Here is a 15041-nt window from a genome sequence, read left to right on the forward strand (position 1 = left end):
CCTGCGGGCACCGGTGCCAGGCAGCAGACGGACAGACAGACGGACAGACGCACACCTCGGTTTGTCGGGAGCTGGCGCAGCCTGCGCCCTCCCAAGCAGCGGCGCAGAGAAGGCGGCTCAGGCTGCGCGGCGCCTTCGCCTTTGGAGACGGATCCCAAGGGATCTGTCTTTGTAAAACCCTCCCTTTCCTAAGCACTGACAACTATTTCCAAAGCCCTCCGATGCCATTCCCAGCCTGGCTGGTGGGGACAGCCGCGGAGCCCCCCACCAGCCGGGTGTCCCCTCCCCTGGGACCAGAGCACCCTCCCAGCCCGGGAGATGAAGCAAGAGCCGGTGAATCCCCACCGGGAGATGCGGCAGACACCCACCCACCCCGAAGCTGGGCGAGAAGATTTCAGCTTTGCGGTGGCACACCCCGCTCTCGGAGCGGCTGCGGGCAGAGGACGAGAGACACCTGGTGGGAAGCTCCGCTAAATACAGGGGTCGGCTTCAGCGTCGCCTCCCCAACGCGCCCCAAGAACCAAACCCGGAGGTTTCGGTGTCATCGAGAACCCGGTTTACTCGGTGCACCTAAGAACCCCACTCGCTGGCAAGACGGGGGCTCGCCAGCGGTGCCACTGCAGCCGGGGAGGGGACGGAGGCGCCGGCTGGCAGCATCGTCCCGCACCTTCATTAGTCAAAGAGTAATTAAATACGTAGCACTGTGTCTGCAACGGCCTGGGCCTCTCAGATCTAGACCTAAGATGACAGGGTGAAGGGACGTCGGGTGAGACCTGAGCCTCGTGCTCCGCCGCGCCACCTGTACAGCACCGCGCTTCACCACAGGACCACGCACAACAGCACAACGCAAAACGACCTCTGCTTTTTGTCCACGCCAAATCCGAATCGCGACTTTGAGGAGACGGGGGACTGTAAAGAAGAACTTTTCCAGGGAGAGGTGTGCTCCTTACGGACCCGGGGACTACAGCAGCCATCCCGCCTCAGCCGTCCCTAAGAGAATTGCTGGGGAAGCGCTTTAAAATCACTGCAAATAATTTTGTATTTAAAAATTACTCAATCTGTTGATGCTTATATACAAGAGTCAGTTCTTGTGCTATAAATGTTAGGATTCATTGCTTCGTTTCTTTTCTTTTTTCTTTTTTTTTTTGAAAAATACACTAAGAGACAAGAGCTGTTTTGCTATTTTCTAATGAAGACACTACTCACGCTTAAATATCCAGTATTTATCATAGTAACAAATTCAAACAGTAAAGTGCACCCATTTACAGAGAGAACAGATGGAAAACCATTAGTGCAAGAATCCTGTGAAAAATGTAACACGTGGTATCGTGAAAAAACCTGCACGCCGCAGTATTTAAGCCTTCTTTCAGCTTGGTGTTTGTGTTAAAAGTGTGAGCTGTTTTCTTTTTCCCTTAAAACATCTTCATAAACCCAAAAGTTATACACAGAGGTGCTGTGAGGGGACGTTTTGGAAGGACACTACTGGGAGCACAAGGCAGTGAATAGCAAAAGCAAAGCACGGGCGGTTCTCGCATCGGTTCTCGCATCGCTGCTCTCGGACCGTCCCGTTTGCGCCTCAGCGGAGAGAACCGGCTCACGGCCATAGCGTGTCTCGCTCGGCCGGGTAAAGCAGGGACGGGGCTCAATTTGGTTACTTTTTCCTTTCAAAGAAGCAACTAAAGGTAGGAAGCCACTCACTCGTTCAGGAAAGCTGGAGGATGGGGGGCGTTGAGCAAAGCGACGGGTGCTACTCCAGACCCCCGGGTACGCGTGTCCCAGCTACAGCTGCGCTGCACGCAGAGGCGAAGACATCGGTTATTCCTTAAAAAGCAGAACAGGCTGCTTCAAAAAAGAGAGGAGGAGAAAAAAAAAATACACAACCCATCGCACCCCCTTTGCAAGGAGAGAAATAGTGGATGGAGCTGAGCGTCCCCGCGGCCGCGGGGAGCCCGTCCTGCCGAGGGGTCACCCAGTCCGCCCCCCGCTCTACAGAGCCCTGTGATAAAGCAAAGAGTCAGCACTGGGTTGCACCTCGAGAAAGAAAATGCCAACCTCAATCCAAATACCGGCTTGGACAAACACCAAATAGCCCAAAAGAGCGCAAAAACCTCCAAACCCCAGGGAGGAATCCCCCCCCGAACGCTCTCAACGTGTCTATGAGACACAAACCTCCATCGTCCCAAGGTACGCACGGCCCAGTTTGCTCTGAGCAAATTAGGCAACGAAATAGCAACGAGATGTGCTGATCCACACACAGGAAAAAAAAAAAAAAGCCCCATCAAAGCCAGGGTTCGCTAAAGAGTTTCGGGCCAAGTCCTGAGCTGGTGTAAACGGATGTAGCTGCACCAATGTCGCGCTGGGGATATGCGCGTTTACACCAGCGGAGGTTGGACCCCATGATTTGGTTCGAGAAGTCTTGCCGCCTATTCGCATAGCCCTTTGGGAACACCGAAAGGTATCGCTCCTCCTGCTCAGCACTGAAATCGCGCTTCAGAGTTGATGAGAGTGAGGTTCAGCACGGGCAACAGGCACTGTTCTGCTTTAAAACAAGCTACGGGGTTACCACTCTCCCCCCGGGTCGTCCCAGCCTTCGCCCTCGGCAACTGAAAAGGCAGATTACGAACCCGCCAGTAATAAATGAATCTGTAAAGAAAGGCCCTCCACCCCCCAAAAATTTTCAGAGAATAACTGAAAAATTATTGAAAATCCTATAAAAAGGATTTTGGAAGCGTCTCCTGCTTTTCACACTGTCTTGATGTGATTTGCATTTGATTTAAAAAAAAAAAAGACAAGACAACCCAAACCAAAAAATGTCCTGAAACAGAGCGCACAAATAAATTATAAATATCTCTCTTTTAACTACAGGTCCCTAAAAAGCCAAACATGGTCTCCACCATTTACAGGTACGGGACACGGCAATTGCTGTCCAGGATTTCGGGAACGGATCTTAGAGGAGCGCAGCCCTCGCTACGGCCCCGGCTCCCCGGGCAGAGCGGGGCGAAGGGAAGGGATGCTGCAGGGCTGGGTTTGCTGAAGGACCCCTCCTGTCGCGGGAACTACTGTGCCACATTATGCATCCTCATCGTAAAATATTTAAAAAAAAAGAATTTTAAAAATTGCAATTTTCCTCCTTGAATACCATTTTCTAAGTCCGATTTTTTTTTTCCCTTGCAAGTAAAAATCCCCACCAAAGGAAAACCCCAACGTTAAACTGTCCCGGTGAAAACAGGGTGTTGTGTGTGAGGTGCAGTCGTCCGCTAATGGCATGAAGCAGCTGTTGCAAACCCAGTTCACGCACAAGAGGTTTCTGGCCAATTCCCTTGGCTGATTAAAACGCATACGAAGGGCCAACTTTAATCTCTCAATGCTTGTAAAATGCCCCAGAGCAAATCAGTGTCGGGGCACCCGGCAGGTAGCTTGCAAAGCAGCAAAGCATCGCGTGATCCCCACCCCTTCCGGCCGATGACGCGATTAAATAACGAAGGAATCCAATTCGGATTAAACTGCTACAAACGGGATGAAGCAGGACGGTTATTGTGCATAGCTACCTGGTATTAAAACACATCGTGCCCTTGCTCGCTGCGGGTCATTTGCTCTTTGGGGGCAAAGAGCCAAACGACCCGGCCGGCACGGGGACCTGCGGATGCAGCCTCGGGAAAGGCTCCTGTGATCCCTGCTCTGCTCCTGCTAGGAATTCCCATCAGAATTGAGTAAGAGCTCAGCGAGACACAAGAAACCAATTTAAATCGAACACAATTGTCTCTTGAAAAAGAGCTGGTTACCTCCCGCTGCGTAGGGGCTATTTCTGGACCACCCCGCACCACGTACTAAGATATCCTGGTTGGGAACTTAGCTGGAATTGGGCAAACGATACTGGCTCGGCTGATGTTGGCTTCACGGTCAGCTGGGGAACGAAAGGGCTGGAGCACGTGCATGGCTGTCTGACCACCACACAAAGTACCGGAGAAACTTGGTCATGTAGCTACCAAAGAGAAATAAAAATAATAATAATATGCATGGAAATCAAGCTTGGAAGTGTGTGCTGAAAACATGAGGGTCTTACTCCAACAAGCGTCTTTTACACATTAGACTCCACAAATGGTCTCTTTGGTTTGATTGGGGATGTCTGCCCTTGCCTGGAGTCCCTGGAGAGCTGCCTGTACAGGTTGTCCTGGTAGGCCTGCGCCACAGGCAGTGTCCTTGCCACCTTGACGTCGGGATACGAGGAGGCTTGGGTGACTCTCTCCAGGAGGTCTCCCCGGGACCCATTGGCCAGCATCCCATGGGGGCTGTAATAGTCTTCCTCTAGCAAATGGCCATTCTGTGCATTGTTGGTTTTGTTATAAAAGGCAATGTTGCTGATTGAAGAAGGCGGGCTAAATGATTCCGGCTGGGGGAGATTGCCAGGAGATGTAGGACTAATGACAGTGTCCACTGACGACACAGCCCAGGTCCGGTTCTGCTGATGGAGATGGGGGTACTGCTGAGTCCGAGCCGTTTTATCTATGATTCCCATGAAGGGCGTGGTCCGGGAACGGGCTGGCTCGCTGGGGTAACCCCCCTGCGTGGGAGAGACCGGAGAAAGTTCATCGCACGATCTGTCGTAAGCTGGCTTGAGAGGAATCTCCATTTGCTGAATCGAAGCAGAGGGGCGGAAGTTGGGAGTCAGGTTGGAGGTGGAGGAGATGCTATTGCTGGAAGGAGAGAAGCGGAGGCCAACGCTCTGCGAGTGGAGCAGGGGCCTTGGAGTCGGCGGGTGAGGCTTGATTTCGCTGGGATTAACTGTGATGGGCCTTCTTATGAGATGAGACACATCCGGAGAGCCCAGCTGGCTGGCGGGGAGGGAAGAACGTTCCAGGTCAAGCTTCGAGTGACACACCGGATAGTAGGAAGCGGACTGGCTTCGCCCGATCTGAGGTGTCTGGCTGTATCTCATACCCCCCCTGTATGCCGAAGACGGTCTCTGCGGAAGGTCTTCTTTAGCCAGCCCTCCATGCTGACAGATCGCTCCCGCGCTGAGGCTTGCCTGAACGTGCTGCACTGGTCTGCTGTCACCTACGATGCCACCGATGGAGCCCTGGTAGACCAACCTGCTCTGGCTAACCCCCATTTCCCCTGACGCCGACTGGTACTTGCTGGCCATCGAGTGGGCAACCTGGCTGTAAGCACCGGTTGGGATTACAGTACTCGAATGGACGGCTGAGCTGGGCTGGTTGCTCCTCACGATCTGCGCTTTGGCTGGCTGCAGCCTCAGCCCCTGCTGCGGCACGGCCACGGGGAGCTGGGGCATCTGGAAGGACCTCTGCGTCATCTTGGATAACGGAGACTTTGGTCTACCGGGGAGCTGGCTGACTCCGCTAGGTTCTTGCTGATAACGAACTGGGGAACCGGACTGTGATCTATAAACGCTCATGCTTTCTGCTGGGGGGCTGGCACGATACTGAGGACCTCTACGAAGAGGAGAAGGTGGTGGGCTTTGATATTCCTTCCCTTGACTTCCGACAGGAGGTGGGCTGAAGCGGTAAGAGGAGCCCTGGTGAGCAGGGGACGTGTGCGGAGGACTAGGTCTATAATGTGAGTTTTGGTGCGTCGGAGACAGAGCAGGAGACGTGGACTGGTACCCTTGCCTGGTTGGTGAACCCACAGAGCTATTGGACCTGAAATCAAAGACCTGATGAGAGCCAAGAGGTGAGCCAGAAATATAGGCTGAGTCCCTGTGAGCTGGGGACGGGGGTGGGCTCTGGATGATGGGCAGCCCTTGGTTTGGCCTGGACTCTGTCTGCAAGCCAATGGAAACGTTTTCTACGTCCTGCTCAAGGTATTCCTCCTCAAAGATATCTTGCACAGAATACAGCTCTTCATGCTGGGCTTCAGGTTCAGGCTCTACTGGGAGCGGCGGCGGCTGCTGCTGCTGCTGCTGCTGCTGCTGCTGCTGCTGCACCTGCCTGCACTCCTCTTCCACCCGCATCAGCAGCCGCTGGATCTCACGGTTGTTGGGACACAGCTTGATGGCCTCGTTCAGGTCCTCCAGGGCTGCTGAAAACTGCCTGCTTGACAAAGGGACAGAAACGAGAACTGAAATTACTCTGGATTTGAACGGAGCCGTTCTCGGAGGCTCCCGAGGGTTAAGCGGCTTGTCCGTGTTACTGAGGGAGATGTCTGTGATTGCTACCGCTGGCTGCATATCTCAAACTCTGCTTTATGTGCCTCCCTTGCATTTATTTTATCCAAACGGAAGGAAAACACTGCCAGCCATTCTGGGGAAGAGGGGAACACAGTCCTGAGATGGCACAACCCAGACTAGTGAATATGCCTGTCCTCTGCGGTGTGCATTACAGGCTAATTAAATACCCCTCACGGCACCACCAGGAGCTTTGCCCCTGCGTTAGCGAAGGGGAAACCAAAGCATCGATAACTGAGAGCCAAGCTCACCACTGCTGTAAACAAGCGCAGCTTTGACGGAGTTGCAACCGCTTACGCCAGTGAAAATTTAACTTCTGCCTGATGCCAAGACCACACAGCGTCAGGGCTGGCTCCAGAGCTCAGGGGCTCCCATGGGCCAGCGCTTCAGGCAAGGCTTGTCTCTCCGATTTTGCAACGGATTTGGCTAACTTCTTCAAACCGAAGGAATCGAGCAACGTTAGGGAGCCTGCGAGCCCCCAGGGAAGCCTTTGCAAGGGAAAGGCCAGCCTGCGAGGAGTGAAAAGGAGGTGGGGGTTCGGGGAAGGGGGTTGTCATTTACAGGGACACTGTTCGCTTTTGAGCAAAATGGTCTGTTTGAACACGATTTTCGTCCTGGGGGATGATCACAGCGAAAAACTCCCCAGCACCTCCCAACACCAGCCTAAGCTTTTGCACAAGCCACTCAAAACAAGGTGGAGGAAGGCGAAGCCTCCTGTTCCCCGGACTGTGCTGACCTCAGGGGTGCTGCTGGGCTCAAACTGGGAAACCGAGAAGAAAAGCCAAAGTGGTGACTGTTTCTGCTGGAGAGAGCTGGGGAGAAAAGGATGCTTGTGTGTGGGGAGACTGATATCATCTGGAAGGGAAGCCGGTTCTTATGCTTCCTTACAAGTATTGTGGAAACAATGGGGAGGAAAACCACTAAAGGAAAGGCGTTAGGTCAGTGTGGCTCAGCTCGCAGGACTTCTCTGCAGAACAGAAGGTCACAGCTTCACCTCCCACATCAAGACCCGCTGGAGCAGGCAGCATCAGCCGGGCCAGGAGCCCGGGGCCACACATCGCCTCCAGCACGGAAGGTCAAATGGTGGCGGTGTCTGCTGAGCTGCGATGTTTGCACGGGTGGACCCGACGCACCTCCAGCTACTGCTGATTCTCTGCACTGCCATGCAAGGCGTTTTGGCTGCCATTTAAAACCGAGACGACAGTGCGCCCAGCCCTTGAGCGTACGGCTTGGAAGGAAGCCCTCCTGCTCATTTAGATCGGTTTTGAAATGAATCTAATGTCATATCTTTTAGCCTTCAGGGAGGTTAACAAGGGAATCCTCCGGGCTCCAGCTGAGAGGCAGAGACCCCAGGGCTGCAGCTCTCTAGAAGCTGGCTGCAGTGCTCTGAGCACAGGCTATGGCTGGAAGCTCACCGGCCGGCGCTTCCCTGCACAGTCACTGCACAGCGAGTCTGCAGTTTCCGCCCTGCAAAAAGTGCTGTAGGACAGAGAGATTCATAGATTTTAAGGCCAGAAATGATCACTGTGATGAATGAGTCTGCCCTCTTGCATAACATAGGGCTTCCATGAATCATATTTTGCTTCAAGTCCCAGTTGTGGTTGAACTAAAGTGTATTTTTAAAAAGAATTCCCAATCTTGGTGCAGTAAGATGTTCAAAGTTCAACTAAGATGAACCTCTCAAAACATTTGCGTTCAGCTGTCCCCAGAAATTACCAAATGAGGGAGGGCGTTACTTTGGAGTTTGAGAGGTCTGTAATCTCATTAAATGAACGTTCCTTTGCCATTTCTTCCCATGGGGACACTGGTGCGCTTTTGCACGGTGGATGCCTACATCGGTGTGGCCAGGCTTGAAGAGACCAGCCCCTCGCACTTTTCCCTCTCTCTCTCCTCACCTGCTGCTGCGTTTGGCCCTTGCTCTTGCATAGTAAGCTTCATAAGATTTCGGTTTCAGCTCCAGTGCTTTAGTAGCAAATTCCTCCGCCATTCCAAAATCCTGTCATTACAATAGGTGTGCAGATAAGTAATTGAAGAGAGATAGAAATAAAAATATATACAGTTTGGGAAGAAAACAAACGTAATACGGACATTTTTTTTTTGCATGTAAACTTGGAAAACTTGACGGTACTGGAATGTTTCACATGGATTCGACACCATTTACAGCCAGAGAGCTACGATGGCACGTCCAAAGACTCAAGCCCTCTCACAACACCGGATGCTGTCAGCACCCACAGAGGCCAGCGTGCCACTGGCTCCGTTCTCACTGATTGTGTCCCCAACAAGAGCATGCAATCCCTCTCCAACAACCTACAGTCTTGAGGAAACATCTGCTCTCACAGAGGCTGGAATGTAATCTCATGAAGGGGTTTTTTCCACAGTTGAAAGCAATAGGAAACCTTTCCCACGCCCTCTGCTTCCCACTCTGCAACACGCTGACATACTTCGAAGGGGCTGAATAAAACAGCACATGAAGGAAGGGACTACAATATCTCAGTAGCTACAAACAGGACTTGCCTGGCAAAGGTCTCCTACCAGTGCCACCCGTTCCGCTGTTCCTTGCCTCTCCCCTACCCCTCACTTGGGAGACTAGTTTGGGAGTGGGGAGGGAGAGGGTGCCAGCATGGGATGGAGACTGCTCTGGGTGCTTTCGAGTGGCAGCGCCACGAGATCAGACTATCAGCTATGGTTCAAACCCTGCCAGCCATCCTCCCTTGCCTTGTCCCGAATGCTTCACGTACCACTAAGCTCAGCTGAAACTCAGCATTGGTGAAGGAGACCTCTTCCCAGCGGAGGGGCTTTCGTTTCACAGCCAAACACTGCTTTGCAGTGTCGACTTGGGCTATGACCCTGAGCAGTTCTGGGAGAAAGGACCGAAGAGTACTCCCGATTTGTTCAAAAACTCAGTAAGCAAACTCTTGCTATCTGGACGCCCTGCCTGGGGAAGCTCCTACTTTTGTTTGTACCTTCAGTAGCAGTTACTGAAGAGATATTGCCTGACAGACTAAACTGGGCATGTGGTCAAGAGGTAGGTACCTTTATGGTCTCACCTATAGGTGCAAAAACTGCAGGAGCAATTACAACCCTCTGAAATTTTCTATCACAAACCCTACGATTCCCTAGTTAACAACAGACCGAAAATCTTGTCCTTAAAGCGCAGGCTTAGCTGCGAGTCGGCTTGTTTAAAGAGAAGGTTCACACTTTTTCTACAAACTGTGTTGTTTGTTCACCAGCATTAAGATTTCACTTCCATTGCTTTTCATCTTTCTCCCTCACAGCTTAAAGAAATGAAGGTGTCACAAAAATCCCTTCCCCTCCAGTGTAATCTTCACTGGCTCATGGCCTCAGCGGAGATTTCACTTTTCAAGTCTATGGAGACTTTAAGTTGTAGAGGTGAAGTCTCTGCATGCAGAGCAAGGGAGAGGTGGCACTTGTCTCAAGGGGGAGGTGGCACTTGTCTCAAGGGGGAGGTGGCACTTGCCTGCTGGAAGAACAGACTTGCTGCAGGAGTTGGTCGCTCGATGCTGCTAGATTGGAGCGGGGAGAGTGACAGTGATCTGGCAGTTCTGGGAGGAGAGGGAGTACGTGGGGGTGTTTCTGGATGAATCACTGCCCTGGGGAAGTGCTAGCCCCCTAAGCATATGCTCCTTCATTTTAAATTAATTAGTATTCAAAGGAGCACATCTCCTGGCTCCTCCCTCACCACTGCCCTAGAAATCTGGAAAATGCCTCCGCCCCCAATTCACATCATCATCAAAAGGGAGTAATAAAAAATTCAAAAAGCTATAAACATAGCAATGAATTTTTAATCATCAGAAATGCACATTAAATCACTACTTCGTTTGAATTATAAAGTGTCAGTGCTCTGTGAAGGACAACCAGGTTACACAGAGGAGAGATCTCAGAGGTCAAAGGACGATTACAGGACGGACACGTCTCTGCACAGGCAGAAAGCTGGCAGCTTGCGTGTAAGGCCATGAAGAGTGGGGAGACTTACGTTCATTTTCCTTCGACATCGGGAGAGGTTGAGAAGGAGCGACACCTTCAGCTCACGGAAGGTTTTCAGGTCTTCTCCAAACCCTTCCCTGGGGAATTTTTTCAGAGCGTACTGGTAGCGCTGGGCAGCCTCTTTCACTTTACCTTTCTAATAGAAGGAGAACATGTCAAAACACATCCTTGGGTTGAGTTTAGCTCCCTGCAGAGAACTCACTCATCAGCCCCATGAGTGGTTTAGGTGGTTAAGGTAACATGACTTCACTATTTAGCTCTTTTCTAGAAAGGAAAGCCGGAACATTTGATCAAGGGAATATCTAATCTGCAAATGCAGATGTCTTGTGCAAGTTGAGTTCTCCTACTTCGTACAGAGCTGTCAGGCTACAGTGGGAAACACACCAGAAATTGTGTTATGTTAACTTGATACAACTCCATCTGGTTTCTGGACGGATGGTCTTTTGAGCTGGATGATCAGTAACCCAATTTCTGGAGAACACCCTACACCCAAAGCTTAATAAACACCAGGGAGGGTAAAGAATATGAAGTGTGGGACTTTGGGTGGAGTTCCTGGGGCTCAGAGAAGCCTCTGCAATAGCAAAGATAAATGTTACGGCACCGATGTGGCTCTGAAGTTGGACAAACGGGTTGAGAATCATCTCCCCGGACTTTACATGTCTAAGAATTAGGTGTCTACATCTACGCCTGTCAACTGGGTTCCTTTTATAGTTATTGGGACGCAACAGTCACCTTCAAAGGGTGACTCATCTTTGCTATTTTGGGCACCTATTTTTGGGATGGGATGATCTGTGCCCTGGAGGGGGGCAGCCATGGCAGCTAGGGTGAAAGAAAAGAGGGCAAAATGGGATCTAGGACGCATGCAATTTATGATGACCCAGACATAAATTTTGCAGCTACGAATAGTAAGCTTTAAAACCCTGTAGAGTCAGGTTTCTCAGCTGTATCGTGTATCTCTGGCAGATAACTCCAGCTACAATGCCAGCTTTGCATATTTTCTGCTTCACCCTTAGAGCCTAACAGTGAATCATTGTTGTACTTGCACATTTTGTGTGCGCGCACACACATCTCCAGGTTTTAAAGATCAGCTTAAAATAAATACAGAGCAAAAAAGACTCTCTAACTGTAATGGTGGAACGTCTCCCATGGGCTAAAGGACACGACAAAGCCATCTGTGTCCTCACAATCTGTTTTCATTGCAAGAAGTTTCTTCCACGAGTTTTTCTGGGACATACTATCTTGTTGCCTTGTTCCACAGCAGTGAGCCTGCTAGGTAACGACAACGTTGCCAGATCTGATGCGATGACATCAGCACTCCGAATCTCTGTAGAACACTTGGGTTCTGGTGTTTTCAAAGAGGAAATGAAGCGCTGGCTCAAATCCAGAATGCAGAGAGACTTGGCTTTGCTTCAGCTTACTTACAGATTTGGGCAGTCAATCCCCCCTCCCCAACCCCGCGAACCAAACCCAAACAGTGTGCAACGCAAGGAATGCTGCGAGCAGTAGCTTTTACTTGCCACGGGTTAAGGCAGCAGCATTGCTCAGTCAAAACCTCAAACAAAGCTATGCTGCAAGCTGCAGCCGTTCAGTTTTTCCAGAAACACTCTTCTCACCTTATAAAACATGTCTCCCTCCTCCATCAGCTTGCTCAACAGGATGATCATGATGTCTGGTTTGGAGGTTGCCATCGCCCATGTTGCTGGACCTGTAGTGTACAGGATGCATGATGGGTAAAAAACTCATACAATGCAAGGGTGGTAGGAAGCTGGGTGGAAAAAATATCCTGGGGTGGGAATTTCTGCTGGAGAGAACAACTTGGCATGGTCAAAGGGCAGAGCGCTCCAAATGATTGAGCTGACAATTCCTCTCACACTTAAATTAACGTCATCCACGTGGCAATGGTTTTCCCTTGCAGTCATTAAGGCTAATCCTAATCACCACCACCACCACGGTCTGGGAAATGACGGGAGCTATTTCCACGAGAGGGCAGTGCTGATTGTGGAACCAGCTGGGGTGGGGGAAACAAAACATATTGAAAAGGAAAAATCAGAGTGGTTACATAAAAGCATTTCTAAATTAAAATCTCTGGAAGTGTACTAGGAAATCTGCAGTTCGACTGTCGACAGGTGTTTTGTGTTTAAGCGGACTGTGATTTCCAACTTCACAAGATGTGAAATACTAGAGCAGAAAATCCATTAAGGTGCAAAATACGACAAAGGAAAGGTCGTGTCTAAGTGTTGCTGGTGCCGAAGCTGTCCGTTGGGCTGGGAACATGCTGGCTCTGCCCAGGGGACCGCCCGTGCAGAGCCAGTCGTTATCTCAAGGACTAATACTGGGAGGGAAGGGGTGGCAAAAATTTGGGGACAACTCATTAGTGTGGGTGAAGAATAAGTCAACAATATTCTTTAAGTAAATTCAGTACATTTTGGGGGAAGGAGGTTAGTTTTTGAGTTCAAGTTATTCTCTGCAACAGTCATTAAAAAAATTATTTGAAGGTGAGGTAAATTAAAAGATTAGAGGTGTTGGGGACGCATGCAGGCTAAATCAAACAGGAGAAAGCAAGGCTGACAAAGCTATCAGATCGAAGCTGATGCTGACAGCAATGAGATATACCTCGTGGGCGACTCGGTAACGTCTGACAACCTTCAAAGAAAGGAGAAAACAAAAAGTTGTAGGAGAGAGGGGAAAAAAAAATGGATGAAGGTGGAAAAAAAAAAAGAAAGGAAAAAAGCAGCTGTGAGAGGCAGGCAGCAAAGAAGCCAATGCACCAGCAAAATCCCCTTTCACAGGAAAACGCAACGTGAGCAGCTGTGTGGCGCAGTGCAGGTAACACTAAGATCTGAAAGCATACACAGAGCAAGTGAACGCAGCAGCTCACAGCAATGCATGGACATAGTACGTTTGTCGACTCAGACTAGTAAAGATAGAAAAAGCATTACCAGAGGAAAGACCTTGCCAAAGAAACAGTTGTTTATTGATTAACTTTGCTAAGTAATAGGACAGCAAAAAAAATATTCCCCGTTTTAATAAAGAGAACAAGGCAGTCCTGACTCGCCGGCTGCTTTCGGGGTACGAAGCAGCAGCTGGGGCTGAGGCTGCCTCTGTGTTATGCTTATATTTTCTAGGAAGCCAGCCCCACTGCTCGGAGTCCTGCCCGAGCACAGAGCCGACGGCGGATTGTCCCCTTGTCCCTACCTATTTTTGCTCCTTTCTTCAGGAGAGTGACGACGACCGAGGTGTTGCGGCACCCCACCGCCCTGTCGAGGGGGCGCATCCCGCTGTAGTCAACGTGCTCAATCATGGCCCCATGGTCCACCAGAAACTGAACCTGCAACGAGAAGCCCAACGGTCAGTTCCGCTCCTGGGTGAGACCTTCGCACACTGGTGGGGATGTACAACCAACAAAAGCTCGCTCTGCTCCCCGTGCTTAGGCTAAAATCACCTCTGTAGGGTCTGAGGGCACATCAGTCTCACGCGTTGTCCTCTGTGGAAGCGCCTGCCCATATGGAGAGCCGGGACTCTATATGCTTATGGCTACATCAAGCTGAACTGTACTATCTTAAGGCTTTTACACCAACTGCTCATTTTCTTCTGCATGTATTACAGGCCACTTACCACCTCTGCGTCGCCGTAAAAAGCTGCCAGGTCCAGCGGAGTGCGTCCGTTTTTATCCGCGTGGTCGGTGGCAGCTCCGTTCTCCACCAGGGAACGCACCACGGAGAGATGTCCCTTCAGACAAGCCCAGCTGAGGGCTGTCAAGCCCTCCTTGTCCATCAGAGAAATGGAGGCACCTGAAAGAACAAGCACCAGTTCACCTAAGAGCTCTCTGTTGTTGAGCACTATGATACAACAAACCATCCGCTTAGTGACGACAGCTTGTTTTTAGAGAGCTATGTACATAATTATTAATTACTTTATTAACATGTCTCCCACTGCAGATCCCACCCTCCATGGCAACTTCAAATGCACCGATAGGAACCGTGGCAAATGCGTTTATTCACACCAAGGCTGCAAACTTTTTCGCACCTAGCTCTGTAGGCTTTTCTGGCAAACATCTTCTGAGCAGCAGGGTGGATTTGACATCCCTCATCTGAGACATCAATCTTTCTTTTTAACTGTTTTTTTTTAATCAAAACCCATTCCAGCCTGCATGAGTCAGAGATGAAGACCATTTTGCTGTTTCAGCAGGTCATGGCGTACCAAGGGGAACTAAGTCAATTCAGCTCAGTTCTTCTAAAAAAGCACATATTTTCCCCTCTTCACTCCCCTCCCCTTTACCCAAATCAACACAATTTCCAGCAGTATTTCTCCCTGAACTTTACCCAATATAAATACAACGTTGTGGGATAAACTACTGCCAACCGCAAGCCAAGGAGAGAGGGACTTGACATTTTCTTGGATGAAGAAATCGTGCTGCCATACCAACGGGTCAGTATTGCTTCATACAGCATATGGATACGCATATGAGATCTGAACAGCAGCATTAAGTGAACACTCCTCTTCGTGGCATGAAGACAACTCCTGTTGCCATGGCACAGGCAGGGCTCCGGCTCTCCAGCGTGCCGAAGAGATTCGTATCAGCTCTGCTCCTCCGAGGAACTGCGGCTACCTGTGGGATGCTCCTGCCAGCAGACTGGGATGAATTGCTGCTGCAGTATTTTTCTCCTATAGGTAAAATCTAAACTGCCCAGCATGAGATCTTCACTGGCTCCAGAAAGCTCAGCAAGTGGGGGAGTAACCTGAATTTCCTGAACCTTCCCATGCGTCCCAGCTGACATATCCCCCGGTTAGCACACATCGCCTAGATGATAGCAAACTGATAGGTCTTCCAGCTTGCACAACCTTTTGTTCGCAG

General features: G+C 50.4%; 1 protein-coding gene across 3 annotated transcripts in view; it reads right to left on the reverse strand.

The window, feature by feature from the left end:
- Nucleotides 1–3336: 3336 nt before the first annotated feature.
- TANC2 (tetratricopeptide repeat, ankyrin repeat and coiled-coil containing 2) overlaps nucleotides 3337–15041 on the reverse strand; it is a 213662-nt gene continuing 201957 nt past the window's right edge. For 2 of the 3 annotated variants that reach the window (XM_059830271.1, XM_059830269.1), the window contains 7 exons: nucleotides 13802–13977; nucleotides 13382–13514; nucleotides 12800–12829; nucleotides 11800–11891; nucleotides 10176–10322; nucleotides 8077–8177; nucleotides 3337–6047 (listed from right to left, as the gene is read on the reverse strand). In XM_059830271.1, coding sequence (XP_059686254.1) covers nucleotides 4079–6047; nucleotides 8077–8177; nucleotides 10176–10322; nucleotides 11800–11891; nucleotides 12800–12829; nucleotides 13382–13514; nucleotides 13802–13977 — 2648 coding nt within the window. In that variant the 3' untranslated portion in view covers nucleotides 3337–4078. The remainder of the gene's footprint in view (nucleotides 6048–8076; nucleotides 8178–10175; nucleotides 10323–11799; nucleotides 11892–12799; nucleotides 12830–13381; nucleotides 13515–13801; nucleotides 13978–15041) is intronic. The other variant, XM_059830270.1, reaches the window with a different exon arrangement.

Source organism: Gavia stellata, chromosome 28, assembly GCF_030936135.1.
Source record: "Gavia stellata isolate bGavSte3 chromosome 28, bGavSte3.hap2, whole genome shotgun sequence".
Taxonomy (NCBI): domain Eukaryota; kingdom Metazoa; phylum Chordata; class Aves; order Gaviiformes; family Gaviidae; genus Gavia; species Gavia stellata.